At 41.7% G+C, this 12,228-nt stretch overlaps 2 protein-coding genes across 3 annotated transcripts in view; both read left to right on the top strand.

The window, feature by feature from the left end:
* Positions 1–419: 419 nt before the first annotated feature.
* On the top strand, positions 420–6,479 carry sh3bgrl3 (SH3 domain binding glutamate-rich protein like 3). Its single transcript, XM_031853625.1, has 3 exons — positions 420–530; positions 2,108–2,275; positions 3,672–6,479. Exons 1-3 carry the CDS (start codon positions 486–488, stop codon positions 3,735–3,737), a joined length of 279 nt encoding a protein of 92 aa, XP_031709485.1. The 5' UTR covers positions 420–485; the 3' UTR covers positions 3,738–6,479.
* Positions 6,480–7,436: 957 nt separating this feature from the next.
* The window catches only part of trappc9 (trafficking protein particle complex subunit 9), a 151,479-nt gene continuing 146,687 nt past the window's right edge, over positions 7,437–12,228 (top strand). Inside the window, exons 1-5 of one of the 2 annotated variants that reach the window (XM_031853712.1) lie at positions 7,437–7,529; positions 8,241–8,837; positions 9,906–10,051; positions 10,487–10,612; positions 11,513–11,539. In XM_031853712.1, coding sequence (XP_031709572.1) covers positions 8,254–8,837; positions 9,906–10,051; positions 10,487–10,612; positions 11,513–11,539 — 883 coding nt within the window. In that variant the 5' untranslated portion in view covers positions 7,437–7,529; positions 8,241–8,253. The remainder of the gene's footprint in view (positions 7,530–8,240; positions 8,838–9,905; positions 10,052–10,486; positions 10,613–11,512; positions 11,540–12,228) is intronic. The other variant, XM_031853713.1, reaches the window with a different exon arrangement.

Raw genomic sequence — 12,228 nt, 5'->3', positions numbered from 1 at the left:
AGTGACATCCTATTTTTGTATTGCATTTGTATTTTTGTATGAAAAGACTGCTGAATTCTCACATTAGCTTTGGCCTTTATAATGCATAATGCATTTTGAACAACTGGTTTTACACCAGTTGTCGTCTCGCACTGGAATTGCACTGATGAAGAGATCTCTTCCTGGCATGAAGGAATGAAACAGAGACCAATAATACACACCAATAACGTCCACTATACATATACGTATGTGACTGAATTCAAACACACCTGAAACCATGTGAACGTATCCATTAACAGGAACCCATCAGCTCATTTTTCAGCTCATGTTTGCTTTTTACTCTTTAATAAAATCCAACTTTTGTATTTTATTTCCCCCTTGCTTCTTTTATTTTGAAAATACTATTGAACTTCCTTCGCTGTTAATCGATAACACTGGAGCTTGACGCAAGCGAGAGAAAGCTACTCGGCAGATGCACAAAAGGAACGCACGGACCTGCAGCAGCGATGGGAATCAAACTGTACTACACCACCGTGACTGCCTCCCGGACGGTGAGTCGAGTGGCCGCAATTTAACGAACGTAAACGGCGTGTTTGTGCTTGAAGCTCCGGCTGCAGCCAACGATGGTACCAGTGCTCAGTCCGACAGACACACCCAGCACTCTATCAGTCAGTCCGCTTCCTCCTGACTAACAGTGCAGCGGGCCTGTGCTGGTCAGCGCCCATTTCTACCATTATTATTGTAACGTCAGCGTTACCTGAATAAAGACGAAAGCTATCAGTTGTGAAACAAAACATGGAGGACTTGCAAAGACGAACCAGGATGCATGATTCCACCTCGTTTCCTCTTTGTTGGCACGTTAGAGGAAGTTGTTTCTATCGAGCTATTTTATTTTGCAGAAATGTCTCCTCAAGATATGGACCGTATGTATTACATGCATACATATTTATTACACTTTGCGTACTTACGCGTAATACTGACGCAAAGTGTAGCGACCCTGGGTATCCGCTTCCTGTTCGCCAAACTTCATGTAATCTGTCAGTTTCATGGTTATTGTACAAAATAATAAAGATAAGGCGTTTATTACCACCAATATGTGTCCGAATACATTAAATACACTGAATAACACTTGTTTTATAGGAAATGTATCTTTCGTAAGGAGCTCACTTCCCTAATCTTCTAGTTACTGTAGTTTGGTGGTAAACGAGCACGAGAACAATGACTAAAATCTTTTGCAGCAGTATGAACACAGTCTATATGCCGAAGCACTGGGCCAACCATCTGGTACCTATTAGGTTTTTTTTTTTTAGGAATTCATCATGTTGTGAAAAAGTCCAGTGACGTGCACGAGCGTTTAACCCCCTCACGTGCAGTAACGCTGCTGATGTCTGGTTTTCTGTTGAAGCCGGAGGAAGATGGTGATCGATTACAAGTCTCTCTGCTGCCTTCATCACCAGCTGCACGGCCACATTAATCTGTCCTATTATTGTATTCTATCAAAGTATTTCCCTCTCATTTTATTTATTTGTATATAAACATTTTTGTTAATTTAGACCTTATGAAGACTGTCCTTCCTACGTTCTCAAGTATGAATCCCTTTTATCTTTACTTTATAAATGGTTTTATTAAGTTTGAAATGTGTTCCCTCTCTTAATGCATCTTATAGATTACTCTGCATCAGAAAAGTTGAATACAGGCTACACGCAGCGCTTCAAGAAGGGTTTCCAATCCATACCACTCAAATATACGTTGTCAACTGTTGTAACTTTGTACTTCACACGATTCAGAGAAGCTTTGTAAAAGCAATTCCTCTTTTCAACTAAACGCCAGCTTGTGTGTTTGCAGTTTCTCGGGTGTGGTCACTTTACGAAACGCCCTCCCAACTTCCTCATTTGCCCCCAAAAGATAGCAGAGCGTTCCCGAGGTCTATTAATCACCACCCAGCAGCCAGATAAAGCCACTGCTTTTCTATTGCAGCACTATGCCTCGAAACAAGTGTAAATGTCCCTCCCCGGGAGGAGACATGACATTTCAAGTTTTAAGGGTTGTATGAATTGACTGGTTCCTAGTTGGTATGCTGGGCTTCATTACATTTCTGATGGTCTCCTTGTGTGTTTTATTTTGTCAGGTGAAGTCTCAACAGGCAGAAGTGATGCGAATCCTTGAAAGTAAAAGCATCCAGTTCAAGCTCATCGACATCTCTGTGGGCAGAGAGGTTTGTGACGAAATGAGAAGCAAAGTGGGGAACCCGTCAGCTGTTCCTCCCCAGCTGTTCAACGAAGACCAGTACTGTGGGGTGAGGAGAACACACGCACACACGCACACACACACGCACACACACACGTACACACACACGTACACGCACTCTCCAACAGTCTAGTCGTAAAAGTCTCGGCATGAATGACGGCTGGTAACCGTTAAGAAATGTGCCTCTGTTATTGTCCACAAGAAAGCACGCACAGGTTTATATTTCAACTGGAAAAGTCCTTTTTAATACATATTAAATACACATTGCTTACAATTCTCTTATAACCAAGTGTTCAACCTGCGAACTGTTGTTTAGTGGAACAATGTGACACCACTGGCAGTAATGTGTACCTGTCACCCACGTGCACAACTGTGTGTTGTTGTGCATTAGACGAACAAAATGGGGACTCAATTCAAGACATTTTAAGTTTCTGTGACAATTCCTGTCTCAAGCGAATGCAGCACAAAGTCCCACTTGTGTAGTTTAAATAACTATTACTGTACTAAACAGAACTGAGTGTGCATGTCAGCGTCATCCAGATGTAAAGGGATGTAATCTGCCAAAGAAAATGTTCCTCGGGCTCTTCTAATAATAGTCTTTACCATTTTATTATTAACAATAATGACTTAACATCTCCTCTGGGAATGTGTAAGAAGTTGTAACTAACTTGCAAATCGTAAGTTTCATAAGTTTTAGCGCAACTGCAGCACACTAAGCTATGCATGAGCTAACCAATCGTCCCAGTGATAAACCTGAATCTGTAGCTCCTCTCTGCTTCACGGAGCTTCATCCTGAGTTTCAGTTCATTGGTCAGCTACCTTACAGCTTTGGTTTACCTTCACCGCTCTCATGGGGTTGTTTTCAGCCACAGCAGGCAGCTGTTTTCAGAGAAGAAGCTCTTAAAACCTGCGGTACACTTCCTGCTCAGCATCAGTCCGCAAGTTAGCTGCTGAATGTAGAGCATTTAGCGGCTAAACAGGTGTTTCCATCAGGAGCTGGTTGAGGTCAAATCAGAGAGAAGAGGGTGAATATGGACATACATTTATCACATGGTCAGAAACACAACTCCAAATGACAAATAATGTTGCTCCAGATGTGTAAATAAGCAAAGGTTGGCCAACAAGTTCACATTACCAAACTAAAAGGTGTTTTGTGACAGCTTGTTTCTGCTGCCCCCAAGTGGCCAATAATAGTTCCTGCAGATTTAACACTGATATTTTCAAAATAACGGTCATCTTGTGTTCCAAAATGTAATCAACATTTTAAGATGATTTATCTACATGAACTATTATGTTTTAGTAAAGAAATGGCAGCTCTGTTTGAGCTCTTTGTTCAACATAAATTACAAACTTTTTTTTTTTTTTTTTTTTTGCCAATTCAGAGGCCATGCAGCCGTCGTATCAGAATGTGTGTGTTTGCTGATGGTCTCTCTTCCTCTCCACAGGACTACGACATGTTGTCTGAGGCGGTGGAAGCAGATACAGTCGACCAATTTCTGAAGATGGCGTGAGAAATACGGAGTGTAATTCTCAGTCTTAACCCCATATCCCCTCACACCCTGTGCCCTAATGGAGGCCCTTCATCCAGTCTCTCTCTGCTCCACTGGCAGTATCCACTCACTTTCAATGCCATAACGGAGAATGCCAAATATCTAATTAATCAGAAGACACACATTCCCCCTACTGCTCCATTAGTCTTAATCTGTTTTTTTTCCTCTTCTTTCCTTTTGATTTCTTTCTGACCTTCTCCCCTTCTGACAGACTAGTGTTACTAAGTGCTCCCAGGAAGCAATGGGGTGTCTAAATGTGCAGTAATTAGGTTGACTAATCTCGGCCGCGGCCACATGATCGCTGGAGTTTAAACTAATCTGGATGACAACGTTCAACCCAGAATCTTCCTGATCCGCTGCACACCAAACGCACAGTCTTAACTACTTTTGTCGTCTTTCTCTGTAGCCTTCCAGTTCCCATGTTTGTACTTGACCGCACACTATTTTTTACTTCGCGTTGATGCAAATGCACTGGGAAGTAGCAAGGACTGTAATGTCCTGAAACCCAATTAATCGTAAGACTTGGAGCTGCTGAAAGATGCCTTTTTTGGCATATACAGCTTTTTGTAATTTTGGTCCATTGGTCACTTCATGCAACATTTGACGTCTTGTGCTCATCTGACGTTAATCTGATGGCGATAATGCCAACAGAACTCAAAACATGTACATTTTTGACAAATATTAAAAGTACAAATTACTTCAATTAAGCCACACACTTATGCTTGTCTGTGACACAAAGGTAACAAACAAAATTACATTCAGACGCATTAAGGTCTACCAAACGTCTTGGGTACATTTCCTTCATTACATTTGCAAAGACGTTTTAAAAAAAAAAATACATTTTATATTGTTTACATCCTTGTTTGCTAGCAGGCAGTGTTCTTCCTCTCCGACTTTTTGAACAAATTGTTACTCTTCTTTGCGCTTTACTGCCACCGACTGGCAATCTGTGTAGGGCGACACTGGTGGCAGGAGTGTGTATTGCTTGCGTGCACGATAAGAACAAAGTGGGGACCCGCTTGTAAAAACTGTAGCGCTACTATTAGTGACAAATCCACAGGGTACCTTTAAGCTAAGTCTTGCAAATGTCTGTAAATTGCCATCAGCCGCAGTGTCTTTTTTTTTATATACTCAAATATATATCAGTCAGAAATCAGACATTTTCAAATCGTACACATTGTTGCATTAAAGGTGCAGTGAGTTGGATTTGGCGACATCTAGTGGTGAGGTTTGCAGATTGCAACCAACTGAAACTTCTCCCGCGTGTCAAGCGTGTAGGTGGCTGATGGCTGATATATATTCCCCTAAATACTATACACTGTTCCTTTCATTTATAATTGGTGACCAGTTGTAGCTTCTATTTAGTGCAATGAGGTCGTGCCTCATCTATTGTTTGTGCCTGTCGGGGGTGTTAACATACTACAGTTGAAATCAACAAATTACAATAATCTGTTTATTTACATTTTACTGCGCAGGCAACAAAAAAATGGATTCAGTATTCCCCAACCAACATACTGTTCAGTGTGGAAACATTTATACTTTCATGAGAGGAAATCCAATTTACAGGAAACATAATTGAACAGTTAAAATTATCTCTCTCTCTCTCTCTCTCTCTCTCTCTCTCTCTCTCTCTCTCTCTCTCTCTCTCTCTCTCTCACTCTCTCTCTCTCTCTCTCTCTCTCTCTCTCTCTCTCTCTCTCTCTCTCTGAGACCCCTGTTGGAATCAACGATGTGTGACAATGGTCACCAATGGGCCAGACTTATTTAAAAGCTTGGTGTGGTTGAACATTTCAGTAGTTGGCTGCTTGATTTTAGCACCCAGTAGAGCAGAATGAACAACTTTTCTTACTCAATCGGTGCCAATATATATCTTTGCAGGTGGATTTTCACCGTATTATTAGCACTTACCTGTTATCTTCTACGTTTTCCATAATCCGTATAGTTTAGAAGCTTTGTTTCAGGCTCCGTATGGCTGACTGACTGCACACACTTAGAAGGGAGCATTCCATGTCGATTGTAAATGATAAGATGGAAAAGATGTGAATCTTCTCGCTTTTCAACCACGTAGCTTGTCATTCCTCCTGTTTATTCAAATGTTACAGTTTCACAGACTGTCCCGGGCATGAAGATGCGGTAATGTGACTATGCACTGACACCCTGCCTCACTCTGAACACAGAGAAAAAGGTCAACGCTGGTGTGTTTTAAATTGAGCTGCCTCAGTCTTACTGGCCTTAGGGAACACTCGCCACATGGGAAACATGAAGGCTTTACTTATTTTCTCTTCTATGTATGCACATTCATTCAGTTATATATCATGTTCATGTTTTGGGTTATTTGTCTTTTTTAGTTTTTTTTTTTAAATCAAGAACGACGTGTTTTTTTCCTCTCTAACTCTTCTGTCAACACTCTCCTCTGCTTTCAAAATTGTGTTGTCACAGTTTGGGATCCCCGGTAAAGATGGCCTTCACACACAATGTTTGTGCAGTGTTTTGTAAGTTGGTGGTTGTAGATGTTTGCCTGATGTATATCCACTATGAATCATGTTTTAGACATTCCATGTCTCTCTCCTGCTTTGCTTTTGGACCAATTCCCCTGGGCCCAAAAAAAAGAAAAATAGGGACTAAAATGCTGTTGTCTTCCAAGAAGATTGTGAAAAATGATTTATGGGTGAACAAAAAATAATAAAATGGGAGTTGAATCTACATGTCTGTATGTTTTTTTCATTTAGTCCTTGTTCATATAGTCCTTGTTTTAATGGAAACATTTAACAAGATAGTGCGGGGACATTTGCACACCCACAAGGGATTAATTTCTAATTTGCAAGTCAGTGGAATATTCTGACTGCCAATAAAACCACATGGAGGACATCTTCCACACATTTATAGCAATGCTGCATGTATGCCTCACATTTTCTTTTAACTATTGCACACAGACTTTATCATTAATATGTTCTGTATATGATAAAATATGACAGCAGGTTTGTACAAACAGAGCTAGTTAAATGCATAACAGCTCGTTTAATATGATTGGCTAATACAAGGACATTCATATGCACATTTATTCAAATTAACAATAATTAATTAGGAAACTATAATATATTTAATATAAATATAATGATAATACATTTGAAGAACAATGTCAATGTTTTGCTCAGTTGTAGTACCTACTTTATTCTTTAGGAGATGCTGATGTGTCATATGGGTCTTCTACTTTAGCAGAAGAAGAAGAAGAAGAAGCGCTACAACCGGAAACATAGATCCTGATTTCAAACTAAAAGCAAAATATGAAGTTGCATATTTGTATGCTTCTATGAACAAGATACAAAAATGCAAATCCTCTCAATTGTGGACATACTATTGGATAAAGGTTGGGAAAGAAAATATTGTGAGCATTATACACAATAGCCCAGATAAGAACTTTGCCCTTCCACACACGATGTTAAGAATATGCCAGAACTGTAATTATATTCCCCACTGGGGGAATATGTGTAATGTGATTATCATACTCGCTAACAGAAATATTCATTGTTCAGTTACACTAACTACAACAGTACAGTTATCTCTTAACGCCGGCTGTTCTTCTTTTAATGTAATCACACACACCCCTGTGGTTGTTTTACTTTGAAAAATACCGGATGTTTCTCTGTTGATTAACGTCAGCTGTTGCAAGAACACTGGTCCGAAGAAGGAAGCTGTAACATTTAGCTGAATTTCTTTGTGGGACGTTAATATAGCGTTATAGCTTAACGCACGGTAAGACATTTATATTGATATAGAAGTAGCGAAATACAAGCTAATGACACGAGAGCTTTTGTTTTCATTACAATGTCTCCTGTTCCGACACCGTTGGCCACTGTAATAATGTTGTTAGCTTCCATATTTAACTACCACGAGCAAAGACAGCAGCAGGCGTTGCATTGCTTATTTGTAAAGGTAGCGTTTAGGTGGAGACGTTATTTATTATTTAGGAGTCGTTCCAGGTTTACCATCGTTAATGCGTCAGAGTCTCCAAGTAGCACGTTTTCATTCAAACGTCAGAGGCTGTTTTTGGAGGACACGTGACACTAAACAAAAACACAAACGCAGCTAATGTTTGAAGGTGTAAATTGGTATATTTGTATCTCTGCATTCTATTATACTTTTTAATGAGGATCAGTGAAAGTACAAAAATTGTTGACCCATAAACGTCTTCCTCCATCCCAATACAATGGAGATGAAAGAAATGTTCCGAAACAGTGGAAATTTGCATTTAAAATATGAAACAGCAGCAGTATCTCTTTCCACAAACAATATCCTGCTTACTCTGGAGAATTTGGGCTCCAGAACAGATTTTATTTGAACTTTTCTCGACTTAAGAAATGTATGAAGGGTTAAAAAAAAATGAATTAAGTTGTAATAATAAGATGCACAGAAGTCATTCTGGGAATATGATCAGCTCTATTAATGTTTTTCTGCCCCATGAAGCCCCAATGCGAAGATGAGCGTGCCAGACTACATGCAAAGTGCCGAGGACCACCAGACGGTACTGGTGGTGGTCCAGCCGGTGGGCATAGTACCCGAGGACCAGTTCTTCAAGATCTACAAACGAATCTCCAGCGTGAGCCAGGTGAGCATCAGGGACTCGCAGCGCCTCCTCTACATCCGCTACCGCCACCACTACCTGCCCGAAAACAACGAGTGGGGAGACTTCCAGACGCACCGCAAGGTGGTGGGTCTCATCTCCATCACCAGCTGCGCCTCGGCCAAAGAGTGGCCCCAGACCGCCGAACGCTTCCACGCCCAGAAAGAGGTGTACAGCTCCACGCTGTACGACTCCCGCCTGCTGGTGTTCGGGCTGCAGGGAGAGGTGGCAGAGCAGCAGCGGACCGACGTGGCCTTCTACCCCGGCTTTGACGACTGCTCTGATGTGGAAAAGAGAGTGGATGACTTTGTGGAGTCCATATTTATCGTTCTGGAGTCCAAGCGGCTCGACCGCGCCACAGACAAGTCAGGTGACAAGATACCACTGCTCTGTGTGCCCTTTGAGAAGAAGGACTTTGTGGGTTTGGACACGGATAGCAGGTGAGTTGTTCTCCACCAAAAGCCCTTTAGCATTTAGAGGCTGGTTAACGAATGCCTGAATGATCTCTGCAGCCAGTTAATGAGATTTACTGCATTGTTTGCAAGCTGTTAGTGTGTCTTTGTTACTTGTTACACTCGCCTGCTCAAACATTTTCCTCTCAAAAATCTGTCTCTTGATTTTTGCTGCGTTCATTTTTCGTTTGTTTACCTTTTGATTTATGTGTCTTTCTTCTGTTTTCTTTTCTCTCATACTGTCCTGTGAGTTTATTGTTGGGTGTGAAAAGGTGAGACGTTAGACTCATAAGTTTAATGAACCCGTATTGATCCCCTGAAAGAAAATACCAGACCTCTGTGCTGTCATGGCTCCAAGCCCAACTCATCGCTCCTCCGCACGTTTCAATTTACACACAAACTTATTGAAAAATCTGGATTGAAGCTGCGCGTCCGCTCATAAACACATGAATTTGAAGATGGCACTCATGTCCAAAGATCCAGTTTAACTGCTGTGGTATTTTCTTCATGACTCCCTTAAGAACAACCTCCTTTTTATTTTAGTTTTCCTCTCATAAGTAGCGTACTGAGCATTACTATTCATTTTGAATCTGCCAAATGTATCTCATAGATTTCCCACAATGTTTTTCTTAAATAGCTCAGAACAATGTTGTCCACGGCTCATTGAGTCCGTCAGAATGTTAACATGTCTTGCTCAGCGGGGTTCATAGTTTTCCCTGTAACAGTTACTTCCCCCTGTGTCCCTGCTCCTCCCCGAGTGCCCGTGTCATCGTACACGACTGCGGGGTCGTAGGTCAGCTCATGCTCCGTCCTTGTTCTGTTGCTCCCCTTTGCGTCTGCTCTCCCGCTCCTTACTTCTCCTTCTGTAGCTGACTGCTAGGACTCACTCGAGTCTCCGCTCCTGGCTCCCTGCTGACATAAGAAATGACAATAGCAGCAAGTCGGAGCTGTTTTTTATTAACTATATGAAACAACGGAAATCAATTTAAAAACACGTATTTTATTTGAGCCACGCCATTCCCCCTGCTGCCGTCTGAACATGTTTTTCTCTCTCAGGCATTATAAAAAGCGATGCCAGGGGCGGATGAGGAAGCACGTCGGGGACTTGTGTCTGCAGGCGGGCATGCTGCAGGACGCCCTGGTCCACTACCACATGGCTGTGGAGCTGCTCAGGGGCGTCAATGACTTCCTCTGGCTGGGTGGTGAGTCGGCAGAATGGCGGCTTAGTTCTATAAAATAGGATTTACAAGGCTAGAATTACTTTATTGCTGTTAGTTTATGAAATGTATCAGCGTCTGGCCGATACTGGACTTTTGAGGTCAATAATACCAGTATCGAGATTTGATAGTTTGTTTTTTAATGTAAACACATACAACACAAAAGCATCCTTGTGACAAACGTGTACCGAGATTTTACAGATGAAAAATCTCTGATTTAGAAGCTATATAATTACCTCAAACAAATGTTTGGTATTTCACTGCTGCAATAACATTGGCCTTGTCAGTTTATTAGCAGTGTGAACATGAAGGCTTGAGAACTTTAATGATCCAGCGAGCTTCAGAGGCTCCTGCAGAGACCGATGAAGAACAATGAATAAGAAATGGAACGTTTGTCTTCTATTATTCGTGCCCCTCCAGCTGCGTTGGAGGGTTTGTGTTCAGCCTCCGTTATCTTCCACTACCCCGGAGGCACAGCGGGGAAGACTGCAGGACGAAAGCCGAGCATCTCCCAGCCGGCAGACGCAGGCAAACGCCACCGACCAGGTGAGCCCGTCCCTCTGTAACCAGACGGGTTAGAACAGTGGTCTGGATGGGACGATAACTGAAGGCTGCTGTCTGTGAGCTGTGACGAGTGAGAGCATCGCTGCTGACCGGCAACTCAAACACCGCTAAGCTTCGCTCAGCTAAGCTGCTTCCTTTGTGTGCAGAGTACAAGATGTGCATCCCTGATTGTGTTTCAACTTAACATCATTGAATCTGTATTAACATGGTGTTACATTAACACTGCCTTGGATGTAACTACACAACAAGAAGAGCATTGTGTTTGAATCCCACTTTGAATATAAGCAATGATAAAGAGCTGCTTTTATGATGTTCTCTGAGGACTGCATCATTTATTACATTATTGATTCATTTAGTACAGATAATTATTGTTTAATTGTTGTCTGCTCAATCAAGGCTGCTCCCGTGTTCTGCGATGTAAAATTCCTGTTTTTAATAATGGAGACTGGTGGCTTTGAAGAGAGCATAGAATGAATATAACGGAGTCAGAAAGGGCTGTCTGACGGCAAGGTAAAATGGTGAAAATATTATATACATATATACCGTTATTGGTTACGCCCCCGTCCACAGCAGCATATTGCTCCGGTGCCTGTTTACGAGCTAGAACTCTTCTTCTTTGCCTTTGTGCCGGACGGTTTATCACACCACTATTGTGTGCGTGTGTGCGTTCTTCTGCACCTGCCAATGAAACCAGGACCCACCCACTAAAAATGGAGCCACTCAAGGTTGTTTTGGTTGCATGCAAAAAGCTTATCGTCACTCTTAATTAGTGTATTTTAGAGGAGAACTGCTGGAGCCATTCAGCACATTGTTGGGACTAACTCTGCTAACATTGTGCCTTGCGTCATGGAGTGAATCTGCATTCTTTCTCTCTGTCTGTAGGAGCTCAGGAGGTTCTCATTGACCCAGGTATGGTATGTCTAACCAACATAGCTCTTGTAGACAACAATCTGCCTCATTGCTTGTGGTCGAGTTTCCCCCGTGTTTGATGTAATTTTTCATCTCGCATCATCAGCTTCCTGATTGGTTTATTTTATCCTTTGACATTTGATTGATGTTTTTTTCCCCTTATGGCAGGTAGTGTTCTCTCCTGTGTTGGTTTACCGTCACCTTTATTGTTTTTTTCCTAACGTACCTGCTCTTTCTCACAGCCACACACACATCACATGACTACAACTAAAGACTTTAAATGGTCCCCCTTACTAGCTTCTATTTTTATTTATTGAGGCCTCATATTGTTCTAACAGCTCACATCTTACTCCTGATTATTACACAAAGATCACTTAACCTGATCAAAGACATTTCAAATGTTTTCTTAGCCGTTTGAACACAAAGTTAAGTATCTCTAGAAGCACCAGCAGGTGGCAGCTCATCACCAGTGCTGCATACTTTCATCTCCTGCTTATTGCTCACTGTTACTGACCCACTTTCATAACCTAAAAAATAGAAAGTGTATTTTTCTGTAACTTGATCACCTCAGTAATTGTCCAGTAATTTAGCTTTGAAACATTTCAGGTGCGGGTTTAGCTCCGCCTGGACGTTTTGCCTCGAGCACCATGTCGATCACATGTTAGAGGCCTCAGAATATTCACGACATC

The sequence above is a fragment of the Anarrhichthys ocellatus genome, unplaced genomic scaffold, assembly GCF_004355925.1.
Source record: "Anarrhichthys ocellatus isolate YVR2014 unplaced genomic scaffold, GSC_Weel_1.0 scaffold14, whole genome shotgun sequence".
NCBI lineage: Eukaryota > Metazoa > Chordata > Actinopteri > Perciformes > Anarhichadidae > Anarrhichthys > Anarrhichthys ocellatus.
Note: the sequence above shows the minus strand (reverse complement) of the source record. Positions and strands in the feature narration are given on the sequence as shown.